Below are 17,116 nucleotides of genomic sequence, written 5' to 3' on the forward strand. Positions count from 1 at the left end.
TCCCATATTAATATTCCACACCAATAGCCCGTGCGTCCTTAATTATTGGGCTGCCAGAAAGTTCGTTCTGGTTTTTCCATACTATGTTACCTTTGAATTTCCAAATTCTATTTCTAGCCTTACACAGTACTAGGACAGATTTTTCACAATATACTTATGCCAGACGTCAATAACTTTTCTATTTCTTGACAACTTATTTGTGAGACATTGTTTTTAAAGGTACAAAACCAAAACCAGGCACGGAAACGATCACTCGTTCCTAACCCTTCCCTTTGTTTCCTGCTGGATCCGAAGGTTCTTCCATGCTGCGTAGCGGATCAGATTGTCCAGGCACTTGTCTCTTGCTGGATGTTAAAAACCAGTGATTATCTGTTGTGTAAAACACTGTACATCCTGAACTTGCACAATCGAAGTGCGGGACTCCAACTTCCTTGGTTATATTTCATCTTGATAGTGGCTCAACGTCCAGCCGCCATGATCGTCTTGAATCATGATTTTTCAACTTCTGCTCTGCAGCCTATTATAGTCTATCCTCATTTATGTGCTCGTTCCAAGCTCGATATGAGAGCATTAAAGTCTTCTCCACCCACGACATTGCATAGATTTTTTGAAAATGAGAAAACCAAAGGCAGGACCTCGCGGCCCTTCCTCAAGAAGCTCCCTAGAGATCACTGCTATTCCATTGACTTAACACCTTGTTCCTGAAGCCTTTGAACCAGAGGCAAGTCCACTGACCTCTGTCTCCGAGGACACGTAACAGGTGGTCAGAGGTGAAGCCTGGGAGGTCCCGTCCATTTGGATGCACGTCCCCTTGGAACGAGTCTGCTCCAAACCGCAAGGAGTTCATTCCCTCTCTCTCACGTTCAAAGTGTGGGTGAGAAAGCAGACCAATCCAATTCCCTCTTCTCTCTTAAGAATGTGAACTAAAATACCTTCGTGCTTCCTCTCTGGATAGTTTCCTTTGTGTTTCTTCTGCCCAGAATAAGCAGGGGTCTGGATGACCTGGAAAATGAACTTTGGGAAATTTGGTATATTCAGATAATCACGTGGACATTGAGAAATGCATATGTAAGAAACCTTTTGATATTTGAAACCTTCAGAAACCATATCAGACTTGCTTCCTCCCCAGAGGTTTGAAATACATTTTCCCTATTTCTTCATTTCTGGGACAAACACCCCCATCTCAGAAATGATGGGAAGGTGAGCCCAGGATGGTGTCCTCGGTTAAGTGATGGGTGCACGCGTGCCGTGACGTAGACCAGGGGTAAGAGGACATAGACACACTGCCCTCGTCTGTGTGGATTTGGGGAGCCTGGTGCAGCCACTGTCCAGCAGCGTGTCCTGTAATTGCTCCCTTCTGAGTCTCTGTCTGCTCATCAGAGAAAAGGGGGTGATGCACACCTGCCCCCCAGGGCTCCTGCAGGTGGAGCTGAGCCCATGTCGTAGGTTTGCTCAGCACCGGCTCAGTGCCTGTAATACTGCACGTTGGCTGAAATGAGCTGCTGGCCACCTTCACGGGGACTTTTCTCTCAGGGACCCTGTAGGCTGACAGGTGGGAAGGAGACCCCAGGACCCCGCCACTTACTGCCCAGGCTGTAATGGACATCTCCAATACTTAGCTGTCACCAAAAAAATCCTGGTTTTATTTTTTTTAATTAAAGAAACAAATTCGGGGGTCCCATTGGATTATAACGTTACATAAGTTTCACGTGTTCAACATTATATTTCTACTTCTGTCTACACGACCTCGTGCTCCCACCAAAAGTGAGTTTCCAACTGTCACCACGCAGTTGATCCCTTTACCTGTTTCTCCCTTCCCCTCTGGTAACCTGTTCTCTGTATCTGGGTGTTGGTTTTTGTTTTGTTTTGTTTGTTCATTTATTTTGTTCGGTTTTTGTTTGTTTTTTAGATTCCACATATGAGTGAAATTTTATGCTATTTGACTTTCTCTTTCTGACTTATTTCACTAAGCATAATACCTTCTTATTCCATCCATGTTGCTGCAAATGGCAAGATTTCATTCTTTTTTATGGCTGCATAATATTCGTGTGTGTGTGCGTGTGTGTGTGTGTGTGTGTGTGTGTGTGTACACTACATCTTCTTTATCCATTCATGTATCGATGGACATTTAGGTTGTGTCCATGTCTTGGCTCTTGTAAATAGTGCTGCTGTGAACATTGGGGTGCAGGTATCTTTTCGAATTAGAGTTTTCATTTTCTTTGGCTAAATACCCAGAAGTAGGATTGCTGGGTCGTATGGTAATTCTGTTCTTAATTTTTTGAGGAACCTCCGTACTGTTTCCATAGCGGCTGCACCAACCTACAAGGAATCATCGTTTTGCAAGTATTCAGAATATACGGTTCTCAGAGAGGCCTGTAACTGAAATGGGAGGTGAGCATTTGCAGCTGGTTCTCAAGGGTTAGGCTCCTAGACTGAAGACTGGTCGACCTCTGAGCACCCCATCGTTTGGGGAGCTTCCTTGCGGCAGTTGTGCCCTTTACGCCTTACGCGGCGTCGGGGATGGGGGCCATCTTGGGCCTTAGTGTGTGGCGCCTGCTAGACTTCAGGCACAGCAGAGACATCAACGCTGTCGGCTTCCCTCCCGGTTCCCTCCTCTCGTTAGAAGACGTGTGTGTGGCCCTTGGTCAGTCTGTGAGCATTATCCAACATGACTTCATGTGATGTTTGACTCAGGGGTCCATTGCTGTCCGCTTTTCAGATGCTCACGCAAGAGCGACTTAGAGGCACGGCCTGCTCCACGGGCTGGGAAGTGAAGGTCCTGAGTGGAGGAGGGCAGAGCAGTTGCCCTGGAGCCAGAAGGCGGCCCCCAGAGAGCTGCCGTCGGGGGGGGGGTTCCCCTCAATGCCCCGGGGAGAAGCCCCGCGAAGGCCTTCAGGCCAGCCTTCAGAGCTGTTTCCCTGGGGTGCAGGTGGTACTCAGACTCCATGAAGAATGTTACCCTGCTCTTCCGATGGCATCCAGGCCCTGCGTGGTGAAGAAGGTCACTCAGAAGACATGTCGCCAAGCTGGGCAGAGCCAGCGGGCGTGGTGCTGAAGCAAAGCCTGTGGGGATTTGGAGTTCTGGGCTGGGTGGGGTTCCAGGGCAAAGAGCCCCTCAGCTCACCGCATCCCCTGGACCGCCCTCTCTGGCCATCCAGCCCTCCCGGTCAGCATTTCATTTTGTAAGCCTTCATTTTTATCAGTGTTTTGTGTTAAAACTCTCTCTCTCTCTATTTTTGGAGGTAGTTGTGGTGTGAGTTCATCTGTTTTAAGGCAGCTTTGAAAGCACAGATCCTCTACATATAATGTTCACTGGTTTAACAGACAGTTTTTGGTGAGATAGGCCCAGGGTTTCTGCTTCAAGTCTTTCCAGGAGGTACGGGAGAATAAATACAAACATTTGCTCCCTAATTAAGGCGTATCCTAATTTGAAAGCAGTGTTACGTAGAAGGGACAGCTGGCAGGGAACCCTGGGCGTGGACTCTGCCCGGACACACAGATCCGGGACGATGTCTGTGCCAGGGCGCCTCACCGGGAACCTCAGCTGAATTTGTCCACGTGACACGTGGTCCATGGTTCCGGGGCAGCCACACCAAACCCCAGAGGGTGGGTCGTCAGCTCTGCAGTCGCGGGTGAGTTTCAGCGCCCAGCGTGGGTGTCCTGCTCCCAGCCACACCCCTGCCCCCGCTGCCCGGAAGGAGCGTGCGGCTCCACCAGATTCCACCTGACCGAGACCCCTGGACCCTTCGGGACCTTCCGTGTGGACACTTACGGGACAACAGACTTTAGTCCCAAGAGAAATGATGCTGCCTTTGAATGGCGTTATGCATTTTATGACAGAAGCGAAGTATGAGCACAGACCCCTTTTGACTTTGTGTTCACTCCCAGAAGCCAGCTCTGTCACGCCTTGTCAACCCCAGAAAGCCCCATATTGTTGGACTATAGCTTTAAAAAGTGCCTGTCACTGAGTTAGACCTGAATTAAATACGTTTTTTCAGTGTTTCTCGTGGCAGGGGTACTCAAGTGCTCTATTTTACAGTAACAGTCCTTCTTTGTTTTTGTTGGGAGCTTGGAGGAAGGGTGGGGATTCCAGCTTGGAGGGTCCTGGGCAGACATGGTGGGAGGAGAGCCCTGGAGGGAGGCTTCGGTGTTGGGGGGGTAGGTGGGCACAGAGGACCCTGTGTGCAAAGGAATGAAGCAGAGGGCGGCTGTGGAGCTGCAGGGCTGGTGATGAAAGTGGAGAGTTTCCATCAGGAGGGCACGTTGGAATCAATGTGGTCCTGAGCCGCACGCTACCCATCTCCTCACTGACACGATGCCAGGAAGACGATGATGGTTGGGCGAGAGAGTGAGTCTGGTGAAAAGTGTAGGGTCTGTAACAGTTCAGGTCACAGCATCAGAACGACTTCGAAGTCTGCAGTGTTGTTTTGTTATCATTCTATCTGTGACTCAAACAAAGAAAAGAATTAGAAATTTAGGCAAAGATTAAGTGATATGAGGAAGAAACAGACTTTTTTTTGAAAAAGAGAAAGCGACTCCTGTGTGCTCTTGTTTGTACACATTTACTGGGAGTTGGACCCGGCAGACCTTGGGCTTGGCTCCATTGCCCTAGAAATGTTTCAGAAGTTGACACTTTCAGGATAGAGTATTCTTTGTTTAGATCCAGCCGTAGTTTCTCATCTCATTCATCAAATTGTCAACTGAATTCACCATTTTTGGCTCTGCGTAGCTGGTCTAGACGTAGAGAAAAAAAACAACAACAACTTGTTGCTTCCAAAATGTGGCCAGACCTTCTGCTTCTGCAAGACCCCACCTTCAGTGATCTGCCCCAATTCTGCCAAGTGTGTAACTGCTTCCATTCCACAGGGAAGAAAAAGAAAAATCCTTGAGACAGCCGTTTCTTACTGTATTTATCTGTGAAGGTTTACAATAACCTTTGCATTGCAAATTGACTAAAATTGGGACTTGTTCCTAAGATGCAGACATTCTAGCAAATTCCTGGGATGGGTCCGCTCTCTGATCCGGCTGAGCAGAGAGTCTGCAGGGCCATTAACCGGCACAGAGGCTGACGAGGCCATTTCCTCAGAGGTGGTGTCGTTTCTACCTCTTGTCCCTCACGTCTGTTTAAAATTCCCCCCAAATCATGAGATTACAGAGCTTGCAGAGATGGCCCAGGTCCCTGTTCTATTTGGTGCCCGGGGCGGGGTCCCTGGAAACGTGAGCGGGGGCAGCCCCAGCCCACGTGGAAAGCCCTCGGCTCACGGGGACCATTTCCCTCCCCGGCGGCAGCACGAGAATCCCCCTCTGTCATCACCTTGGCTTTGTTTCTGTGTCTGGGGCTCTGAGGAGGTGATTGCGGCATGCACTGGGGTGATTAAAACCCCAGATGGCCCCAGAGATTGGTTGCTGGTCGCTGGCCGTCAACGGCGCTGTCCCTCGCCTCCTGTTTTCTCTAGTTCATCAGGGACCGTCAACGTAGTTTCATTGCTGCTGTTGGTATGTGGTTCCCAACGGGGATCGCCTCCCCGTGTCCATGGTAGGGTTTGCTGGGGATGGGGCATCTGACCGGCCAGCTCAACGGGGCGGGGGGGTGTGGGGGGAGGAAGAGAGCGAAGACAGGGCAGGCGCGGGGCCTCCACTGACGCCGGGGGCGCCGGCGGCCGAGCCCAGGGCTCCGTCTCGGGGCTGCGGTGACTCACGTGCTGGCTGGCAGTTAGGGAAGCAGCAGAGGTCACCCATCCCATTGTGGGATGGCCACAAAAACACTTGTTCACTCTTAATATTTTAAAGTTTAGTAAAGTGCAACCTCACTTGAAATCCAGTCAAAGTCGCGGGTGCTATAAAGTATAATTTGCAAGCACATCGTAGAGCAGAAACTTATTTTTTTATGACAGAGGTGAATGACTTTTTACAAGTGTGTGGTTTGAGCCGTCTATCTGGTTGTTAAGCCCGTGTTCCTTCCTGGATTCCTCGTAAAGGATATGAAAGGGCCTGTATTGTAGAGCAAACTATCAAAAGTAAAAGTAAATGAACTAGGAGTTTGGAAAGAAAGGTTTCTCCACTGAAGTGGAAAGCAGAGAGAAAGCAACCAGCCTGTGTCTGAACACCTGGCCTGAGTCCGGTCCTTCCAGCCTGTGTGCTGGGGAGACACGTCCGGTCCCGTCGCTGGGCCCAAACCACCTGCTTGTTCTTTCCTCGCGGCCGGGCCAGGCTGATGCTGGGCTGCAGGGTGAGGGGCACTGTGCCCACCAGGGTTCCCACGCTGAGCTCCTGGAATAGAGGAGAGCTGCCTGCACCGCCCGGACCCGCTCACCTGTGCCTGGCCAGGCCTCTGTCTGGTTATGCAGCCCGAGATTCCATCCGATGTTCCTCATCCATCCGTCGGACATCAGGTTAGATCCCGCTGGTCAGGGCACAGGTGTGGCCACTCCCTCGGCTGCAGGTGCTGTGGGCAGTGCAAGCGTGCATGCCCACCGGCCGCGTGGCTGTCCTCCCTGGGGCTGGAGCAGGAACCGTGCTGCTGTTTCTGTTTTCCCAGGCCTAGAACGCGTGGTAATTAGCAGCTGTCCTTACAGGGACAGCCCGGCTCAGCTCCCACAGGAAGGTGGTCCATTGTCTCGGGAAATATTTCAGAAATCCTCTCAGAAACACACACCCACACTGCTGGGTCCATTGGTGGACGGCAGGGCAGAGAATAAACAAACGTGCGTGTCCAAAAACGGGAAGCGAGGCTTCCATACACAGCACAGCATCACAGCTCTCTCCCGAGTTTCACATGCACACACGCAGTTCTTGGGCACAGCGACCTCGGTTTTCCGAGGGATGCTGGGACGCTGAGCACAGGCAGAGCTCCTCCCGTGGTCCTTGGCGCCACGTGGACCCGACGTGTCTCCACAGGAGCCTCACCTCTGCATAAGGATGCGCTCTCCCCTTCGTGGCTCCGTCCTCTGTTTTGCGGAGTTGTGTTGAGGGAGGTGCCTGCGCAACCTCAGGTCACAACTACTAGAGTGAGGATGGCTTCCCGAAGGGCCGGGGTGTCCAACCTTCCGAGAGAAGACAGTCCACGCTTATCCCTTCTCCGTGGTCTTGAAGATGCACCACCTAAGCATTTCACTGTCAGTTTGGTAACATTCAAAATGTTGTGCTCTGGAGAAGATCCAAGCAAAGGTAGTTGTTTTGTTGCTCTGAGTGACAGTGAGAGGGAGGGAAGCCGCCTGACTCAGGAAAGCCTTGAAGGGATGGTCAGAAGTAACCCTAATACTGCCGACAGCATCTGCTGGTCAAAACACCTCATTACGACGTGGACCCGTGTCCTCAGATGCTTCCTGTTCCTCGGCCGACAGGAGACCTCCGGAAAGTCTGTGCTTCCCACAGAACTGACATCTGTCTGTCTTTATCACCATAAACCCTCCTCTCTTGTCACCAGTATTTTACTTTATAAGCTCCTTAAGGGTACAAGCGGTGCTTTCCACCCAGCATGTGGTTAATAAGTAACTATCAAACGAATGTTTGAAGGACATAATATTGTCCTTGAGAAATGTAGGGAGACTCAGGAAACATAAACACTGTCTCTGAGACAAATATCACAGTTAACTTATCAGCTATTCCGAATTCCTAGTGCACATGCTGGACTCAGATGACCCACCCAAGAGAGAAATAAAATCAAAGGCAAAGAGTGTCTCGAACATCACAGCTGAGGGAACCTCAGGGCATTTAGTGAATGAGAAGGCGGATTCTCTGAGCCCCGGCTCTCTCTGACCGCATCTCCACGGGAATCATTTCTGGGGTCCCTTTAGGCATCGACTTTAACCCAACTCCGATATTACTAAATGTTAAGTAATCAAAGCACAACCTCAAGCTACAAACCTCTTTGTTTAGAATAATGAAAAGCTGTGTTGAAAATACGAAAAAATAAATACAGTATATAAAATATGTAAATATAGAGAAGATTTAACAAATTAGAGTTAATACATAAGAGTAGTGATTTTGATTTTATCTTAAGAGTGGAAAGTTTAGTGCTTTTTCTTTAGGGTTTTTTTTTTTTTTTTTTTTTTTTTGCGGTACGCGGGCCTGTCACTGCTGTGGCCCCTCCCATTGCGGAGCACAGGCTCCGGACGCGCAGGCTCAGCGGCCATGGCTCACGGGCCCAGCCGCTCCACGGCATGTGGGATCTTCCCGGACCGGGGGACGAACCCGTGTCCCCTGCATCGGCAGGCGGACTCTCAACCACTGCGCCACCAGGGAAGCCCTAGGGCGTTTTTTGAGGATGAATTTTCCTCACTGTCTCCCATGTAGATGTTTTAAAGGATGAATAGGCGTCCTGACTATGTGCTTTCCTGCCACGCAGGGGCCACCTGGTTCTAACACCGTCATCTTGACCATGACACCCAAACAGTTCCAAGTTGCAGGGAGGATTTATGAAGATACACTTTATGTGCCTTTTATTCGCTACAGATATTTTATGGATCTTACAATAAGCATGACCAAAGAAACTTTTCTAATTATCTCTTTAACTTTTTTAAACGTTTAAAATGCATATAAAGTTAAAAATTAAGAAAAAGGCACTTATTAAATTAAGGGAGGGACATAAAATGTTTCACAGAGAAAGAGTAACAGGACACGTCATCTTTCACTCGTGCCTGTAGGAAGCTCGGCGTGAGCAACTTTATAAGAACGGATCTGGGGACTGAATCCAAGTGCACCCTCTGCTGAGAATGTCCTCTGTCCTTGTCGTGTTCGGGAGGCTGTGTGACCTGGCCGTAGCCCCAGCCCTGGAGCGCTGCCCCCTCCAACCCCTGATTTCCCCTGAACCCGCTTCTCAGGTCTCTGGGCTCCACTCTGACCTTGGTCTCAGCAATCTTGTCCCTGGACCACAGGCCACAGCCTCAACCTGGGCTCCCGGGGGCCCCACTGTCCATCGAAAACCCACAGAGTGGGCTCCGTGCCACTCATTAATCACATGGTGCGGCCCGTCCGTATCTTCCAAGGGCTGCGATTTCCCTCCAGATCAAGTCCCAGCTCCTTTCTGTGGCTCCGGGACCCCACGGTGCCTGCACCCCACTTCTCACTCCCGCCGTCCTTTCCCGTCTTGTCCCACGCGCCCGGGCTTCCTCACAGCCCCTCAGCACGCCTTGCCCCCAGCCCCGGGGCCTTTAGGCGAGCTTCTCCTTCTGCCTGTTTAGAAGGGCTTGCTCCACGCTTCAGGGTCCGGGTCCTCAGCAGGGAGATGTTAATTTGTCTGATGTCACCGTCCACCCACAGGAGAGGGCAGGGCCCTGGACTGTTTGTGCCCCTCTGCCCCAACACAGCGACTACGGCCTGGCAGCCTCTGAACTCCTGATCAGTGAGGGCGACGCAGGGCCCTCCCCCCGGGGTTCCGGTTCTCCAGCTCAGCCAGAACCTCGGTCTTCCTCTGACCGCCTCCTCCCTTCCCTTCCCCCGCCCCTCCTCCTTCCTTGGCAGAACCTCGCCGTGATCCCCAGTTTGGCAGGTTGTCCTGAGGCGGAAGCGTGGGGGCTGGAAGATGCAAGTCGGTGGAATAGCGCAGACCCCAGGTGCGGGGACCCCCCTCCGTGGACCCCGGGGGCCCCAGGTGGGATGCGTGGACCCCATGGCCCGAGATGGGCGTGTTGTACGTGTTTAAGGGAAGTCAGTGCTTGGGAAACAACCCACGAGCTCCGTGTTTAATTGAGGAGAATGTGGACTCAGAAGGAGGCCAGCGTTTCGGCCGAGGGAAGACGCAGGGCTGCCGTGCTTGTGGGCTGTCGGCAGGGTCAAGCAGGCTTCTGCAGTTGAGCTCTGTCAGAGCCCGCCGCGGAGCAGAGCGGGGGTCACGGTGCTACTGGGCCAGAGAGTCCCTCTGCACCTTTGTCTCTGGGTCTCAGAGGCCCTTGACTTTGTGGCAGATTCTGTGGAGCTTGTCTTTCTCTTCACCGGATTCTTGTGCCGTAAACGGTGGCGATGAGTGTCACAGCAGTTTTATTTCCTGTTTCTCGAGATGATCAACCCCGTGGATGGTTTTATTTGATGCCTCACTTTCCCCTCCTCAGCTGCACGAGGAGAGTCTTCCACCAGGGAACAGACCCACCGTGTCTGCACGCGCAGACCCAGGCAGTATCCAGGGTCCAGGAGGAGCACAGCACGGTTCATCTTGTGTTTACACTTACTTTCAGGTAAAGGTAATTGAGAAAGAAATTACACACCACCCAGCTGCTTTTATGTAGTTCAAAATATTGCACATTAAATAAAGGGATTTAAAATCTGGTGCCTAAAGTTCACGTAGAGTTAGCAACCTTAAGACTGTGTTAGTCTTCAGGCAAGAGTGGCTCTAAGCCGTTGCGAAGAGACAGTTATCAGTGCTTTTCTTCATGTTTCTAGAGGAGCGGGTGTAACTTTATTCCCATTTCTCACAACCCTTGAAGGCAGCGAATGGCGGGTCTCAATTCTGACCCACACCCTACAGGTAAAATGCATTCATATTACTCTGGGGAAATTGCACAAAACTGGGCTTCCCTGAAAATTGCTCTGATACATTCTTAAAACTTTGGGAGCAAGACAAGCCTTACGTGTGTTTTACATCCCGGCTTTTTTACCACAAAACTTCGATCTTCAGGGATTTGGTGTTGCAAGGAGAATTTTCTACCTGCCCAAGTTCTTCTCTCTGGTTTTTTTCACTGAAGACACTATACAGGCCTTTGGGAATGTCTAGTTCCTCCATTAAAGTTCTGACCAAGTCCAGAAAAATCCAACACTTCCAGGCTTCTGCTCAGCCCTGTTGTCACAGCCATGGGCCAAGGGAGAAGGGATGCCTGCATCTCGCCTCCTGCATCTCACCTCCTGTATCCCTACCTCCCCCATCCATGTGGCTCCCTACTGCCTCCTCACCGGGAATCCTAAGACGCCATGCCAGAGTTCTTTGACAGACGTGACACATACCTGATAAAAACTTAGAGAAATTTGTTCCCCATTGGTTGACTTCCAAATTTGAGGAGCTAAACCTATAAACAGAAAAGTAAGTAATTATAATGGAGTTAATAAGTGTGCAGGTATAATACAGACACACACACACACACACACACACACACACACACACACAGCTCCTCAGACAGATATGAAAAAAATCAGAGAAGGGTGTGATTTTTGTTTCCATTTCATTTTATTTCTCACCTATTAGTTTTCTAGACATTTGAAATAATATACCAGCCAGATGGAGATTTTAAGCTGCCCACTGTTAGATGCTTGAAAGCCAGATTAATTAGTGTCACTGTTCTGTGACACTTTTCATCCCATCCAGTCACCTGGTCATCTAGTGGGATCCCCCCCTCCCGGTTTCCCTGCCCAGCAGCCCACAGACCTCACCTGCTGGGTGATGCTCAGACTACAGTTAGGGACCGATGCTGGCTGACATGGGTGCAAAACTACGGATTGCCACCGTTTCATGCCTTCTCTTGGTACTTGCAGGAGGACATTGCCACCCTCCGACTTCCCTTCCTCTGGTGTCGGGTTTCCTTTAGGGGGTGATCCTGAGTGCTCACTAGTCACCATATGGAGTGGGGTTTCATGATGTGGTCCAGGTAGCAGTCCTGAAAATGTTTCAATCTGTACTTCAAAGAAAAAGGGAAAAGACGAAACTGTATAAGTAAATTTGCTAAAATCAGTCATTTCTATACCAAAAACTTTTGCTTTTTTAAAATAAGGATGTTTTGTAGGCAGTGTAGAACACATTCATTTTAAGAGATATCAAGTAAAGTAAGTTTTTAAGGCATCACATATGACCCAGTTTCCCTGGGGCCGAGTGGCGCCTGGCATCTCGGGAGCCAGCAGCCAGTCGGCTCATTGCTAACAGGCAGCCGGGGTTGAGGACGGGGACAGGCGGGTGGGGGGCTGCCCTGGGACGGGGCCGCCAGCTTACTGGGGGACAAACCAGGATCAGAACCCAAGTGTTTGCACAGAAATGCGACAGGATGCCGAGTATTTTCCTTGGACTCCACAGATGCATGAAATCAGCTGAGCATCTTCAACACAAGCTGGCTGTTTTATTTTGCCTCAGATTTGTAAACAAATGGTTGCAGTCATTCTGCTTCTAGCTTTGCAAAGGACAGTCTGGTTTCCTCTCTCTACAAATGTTTCTTTAACTGGCTGTCAGTGCTCCATGGAAGTTCCTGGCACGGGGCCGTCCCTGCCCTGCGTCTCCCCTGACCCAAGCCTTCTGAGCTCTACTCCACTCCCGCAGGGAACAAGCTTGTGGGTGGACACAAATAAACAGTGACTAGGTGTCCTGTCACGGAGCCTGCAGGCTGTGGTTTCAAGGACACAAGATTTATGGGCGCTTCTGGCCGCATGGAGGCCGTGCAGGCGGAAGGGGAGGTGAGCTGCTGGGAGGAGGTCGGAGGTCCCTGGGCGCTTGACGTCCCCGGGGGGACAGCTCGATGAGCTGAGCCCAGGACACGGGAGGCTGCGTGGCCACAAGCATGGTCTGCGGGCAGGACCCAGATCTCCGCGGTCGTCACCGTGGCCCGAGGGAGTGACTGTGGAGGAGCTGAGAGCGCTGCTCTGTGCCTTGCAGGGAGCCCGGCGGTTTGGGGGGCGCGTCCCTTTCACCGCCAGCCCCGTTGTTCCTTTTCGAGGCCTGGTCCGTTTCACGGTGGTGAAATTTGGATTTCATGGTACTTATGTCATTTCTCATACGATGAAAATTCACTTCTTAATAATGTGCAAATTTTTCATTCTGAGTTCTTCTCATTTTTACAAACACTGTGCTGGGATGAGCGTGCCTGGGGCTCTCGTGTCCCCCTGAGGAAGCACCCTCTCAAGATATCTGAGTAAAGGCACGTGAGCTGAAGTACAGCTAGCGAGCGAAGGCCGAGGCCCTTTCACCTCTCTGTCCTCAGTCTGGTCGGCCGTCGACCCCGCCCGACCCTGGACGCGCAGGGACTGTCTTCCCGGAGTGCGCGTCACCCTGGGTGCCGCCCCATCCCTGTGTATCCACGCGCTTACTTGCAAATGGCGCTGCTGTTGCTATTTCCTGAGTGGTTGTCCTGAAAATCAGGAACCGCACTTCTCACAGTGCGAGGTCACCCTCCATCTCCGTCTCCCCGTCAAGCCAGGTGAGGACCTCGGCCCCGAGAACCGGGATCTGACGGGTCTGGGAAGATTGCTCACCCCCGGACCCCAGACCTCCGCCTGGGTCGCAACAAGCGTTCACTCCGAGCGGGCTTTCCCATCAGCAAGTCGACTTCGTGTGAGCACGGAGCACGGGGCGGACATCACCTGGAGGCTGGTCTCAGGATGCAGCAGCTCTGCCTCGCTGAACCTAAACCATTTTTCTCTTGCCTTTACTTAAGTGAAGTTCAGTGTCTTTGCAAATAAATATGACAAGTATTCTCTGTTGGACTAAAGTAGCTCTCAACTGCGAAATATGATCCTTAGCAGAAAGATCTGTGCGCTTCGCCGTCTGTAGCTTATACCACGTTAGAAACATGCTATAGCGGGATTGATTTGATATTGGTTTAGAAGTCGATTAAATTGAACTGCTTGTTGTGTTAAAGCCTTCTGAAGCTTTTAGGTGCTGTCAGTCTTGTGTTTTCTGATGCATATACATCACTTTCTAATTAAAAATCTTGCATTGCTTTACCTCCTTTGGGGGGAAATGATAAAATTAACAGCAACAAAATAACCGGGGTGCGTCCCACTGAAGTCATGCTCACCGCACAGAGCACAAGCATAACGCTTTCTTACAGCTGTTCACAGCCCTGAGCAGTTTCTCATCAGCTCAGCCTTTTCCCAGACACCTGCGTGTTTCCTACCTGCACCACAGCCCTCCCGGGGTATCTTGACGCCAGCCGGGGTGTGGGACTTCACGGGGGCAGCTGGGACCGGGGCGGGTTATGCCCACCCCCTGACACATCCCTGCCTGCCTGCCTGCTGTTCTCTGTTCCTCTTGGTGGTCAGGCGAGCTGCTCTCAGAAGCATTCATTACTGTGACAAAGGGCAAAGGGCGCTGCCCTGTCTCAGAGCTGGCGCTGACAGGGCTGCAGGAAGTCCCCCAGGTCCCCAACGGCCCCAGACACGCCTGCAGCCTCAAGTCTGCCATTGCCTCCCCACGGAATAGTTAATGAGATAATAATTTTTTTCTTGAAAAGTAACATTCTTGCAGTGGTCCTGGGGGTTTCCCTATAGGTTATAATCTACCTTTCCAGTTGCCTTCAAAGGGAAAAGGGGAATAACACAGCTCTATGTTCGCCCTTCCCCGACCCTTAGGGACTCGCGTCTGTTTTCTGATATGTGTATTTAACGAAGTGGAAACTGGTGTAAATGGATTCCTGCTCTAGGCAATTAACATGTGCTTGAATAATAATAACAAAAACTTGTGTCAAAGGAAATTTATGAAACCCAGAGTTCTCTAACTGAATAAACGCGTTGGTCTTTGAACGACTTGGCCGTCGTAACACAGCGCCACCATCCGATCCGCGTGGAATGTTCCTCCTGCTTCCCAGACTCCAGGAAGACATGTCAAGCTGCATCTCTTTATCCCGAAACGGCGAGGAGGGTGGAGGGGGGTTTAGGGATAGTTAACTTGTAGGTAAAGTGTATTGTAGAATGTTGAGCTTCCAGTAAACTCAATTACAGAATTACTCGAAGGCCCTCCACTGCCTTCGGACTCAGGCTCCCTTGACAGGACTCTGGGGCCGTGTCTTCTCCAGCCACGTGAGCTTGGGGTGTTTTGCAGCATCCGGGGCCTCCTACGTAATGTGGGGCAGTGATGCTACGTACTGGGATTGCAGCTTTGGGACCAATGAGATGGTAATGCCTGGGAATCTCTTAGTCTCACATAGTAATAATTCAATAAATCTTAGCGATTGTAATTCACAGAAACTGTTTAAAATCAACATATATGGATTGCAGCATGCTTATAAGTGTTCAGATGAGCTCATTGGTACAGGGCGCCCGACACACTGATTGTTTATTTAATTTTTATTTTATATCGGAGTATAGTTGATTTACAATGTTGTGTTAGTTTCAGGTGTACAGCGAAGTGATTCAGTTATACATATACATGTACCTATTATTTTTCAGATTCTTTTCTCATATAGGTTATTACAGAATATTGAGTAGAGTGCCCTGTGCTCTACAGTAGATCCTTGTTGATTATCTATTTTATATTTAGTAGTGTGTATGTGTTAATCCCAAACTCTTAATTTATTCCCCCCGCCCCACCTTTCCCCTTTGGTAATCCTAAGTCTGTTCTCTATGTCTGTGAGTCTGTCCCTGTTTCGTAGATGAGTTCGTTTGTGTCATATTTTAGATTCCACATGTAAGTGCTATCACTTATGATACTTGTCTTTCTCTGTCTGACTTCACTTAGTATGGTGATCTCTGGGTCCCTCCATGTTGCTGCAGGTGGCATGATTTCCTTCTTCTTTATGGCCGAGTAGATTCACTGCATATACGCACCACATCCTCTTTATCCATTCATCTGTCAGTGGACATCTAGGTTGCTCCCATGTCCCGGCTATTGTAAACAGTGCTGCAGTGAACACTGGGGTGCATGTCTCTTTCTGAATTAGGTTTTTCTCAGGGTATATGCTCAGAAGCAACACACTGATTTCCGAATCCTACATAAGCCTTTCTTCCCATTACAGAGAAAAATCTGCTGTACTCTTGGAGTTCTGGGAAATATGAAAAGATGTCCATACTTGATTTCTTTCAGGCTGTCCTGGTGCCAAAAAGAACGAGTTTCTGACGAGTGTGCTGGACGCGCTGTCCACAGACATGGTCCATGCCGTCTCCGACCCCTCCTCCCCGGGCAGGTGCGTGCGCTCAACTGCAGAGCAGGAGGCTGGGAAGACGCCCGGCATTCAGGGAACTCTCAGAAGCTGGAGGGCAGAGCCCAGACACTGGCATCTGAGGCCTGATCAACTTAGCGGACACGGCAGGGCCTGCAGGAAAGAAGTCCCCTCCCCAAACCTGAGGTCACTTCCTTTATCTGGAGGACATTTGTTTAGCAGGTTCTCTTGTAATGCGATCAACCCAGGGAGGATGTTGCCATCAGGGACAAGGCCCAGACCTTGGGATTTTCCCAGGTTCCTTCAGGCGGGGGCGGGGGCGGGGGCGGGGGGAGGGGAGGGGATGGGAGGACCCTGGTCCAGAGGGCTTCCCGCTTTGGAATCACATTTTAGAGCTATTGACTGGATTTTAAATACTCTGAATTAAAATGTTCAAATTAAAATTCTCAAAATAGGATTTCTTTACAATAAAATATATATGACATAAAATTTACCATCACAACCATTTTCAAGGCTGCAATTCAGTGGCATTAATTACATTAACAAAATGTTCAAAATCTGACTTCTGAAACTCTGGAAACTTGCTCTGTGTTCCTGGTGGAAATTCTGCAGTTCTGGGGCTGAGGCTTTGAGCTTTGCTTCCGGAGAGACTGTTAATTCCCCGAAGCCGTTCGTCTCTGTGGGTGACGTCCCTAGGAGGGCAGTTTGCAGTGTTTAATGGATATAGTGTTTCAAGTGCTGGATCTCCCCTGTTAATTAGTAATAATTAATCTCTCTATTTTAAAGCACATTTTCTGATTGGGAATCTCGCTGTCTTTATTTCCTTAGAGCACTGGCCTTCTTCCCTGCCTGCCCCAAACCTTGATTATGTCACCTATTCTAGATGATCTAAAGCTTCCTGGTCTTCTTCAGCTCAAAGCCCGCCTCTCTCTGTCTCTGTTTAAGAGTAAGACTGCAGAAGAAAAACAGGCATGCTAATGAATCCAGTAGTAAATTAAATGATGAAGCAAAAAAAAAAAAAAAAAAATCACCCAATTTTCAAATTGACCTCTTATATTCTTGGAAAGATAGATCTTCTCTGTAAAACTAAAACTGAAAGCAGTAAATGAATTTCCATCCTAGAAGGTCCTCTGAAAATTTGGGAAATAACTAATAGCATCAGAAAGCCCTAATACCTGGGAACTTTTGGTGTCTGACTCACTCTTTATGCCCATGGAAACGCAGAGACCAACAGCCAGACAAGGAAGGAAGGACCAGGGACTAGGTGAGCACCTGCTGCACCTTCCACGTGGTGAGAAGGCCCAGTGTAACATCTGGGATGGCTCCAAGAT

At 50.0% G+C, this 17,116-nt stretch overlaps 1 protein-coding gene across 5 annotated transcripts in view; it reads left to right on the forward strand.

The window, feature by feature from the left end:
- SMOC2 (SPARC related modular calcium binding 2) overlaps positions 1 to 17,116 on the forward strand; it is a 149,854-nt gene that overhangs the window by 121,469 nt on the left and 11,269 nt on the right. For 4 of the 5 annotated variants that reach the window (XM_019951769.3, XM_019951770.3, XM_019951771.3 and 1 more), the window contains one exon: positions 15,710 to 15,809. In XM_019951769.3, coding sequence (XP_019807328.1) covers positions 15,710 to 15,809 — 100 coding nt within the window. Of the gene's footprint in view, positions 1 to 10,049; positions 10,224 to 15,709; positions 15,810 to 17,116 lie in introns of those variants that run through there. The other variant, XM_073789844.1, reaches the window with a different exon arrangement.

This window comes from Tursiops truncatus, chromosome 12, assembly GCF_011762595.2.
Source record: "Tursiops truncatus isolate mTurTru1 chromosome 12, mTurTru1.mat.Y, whole genome shotgun sequence".
Taxonomy (NCBI): Eukaryota; Metazoa; Chordata; class Mammalia; order Artiodactyla; family Delphinidae; genus Tursiops; species Tursiops truncatus.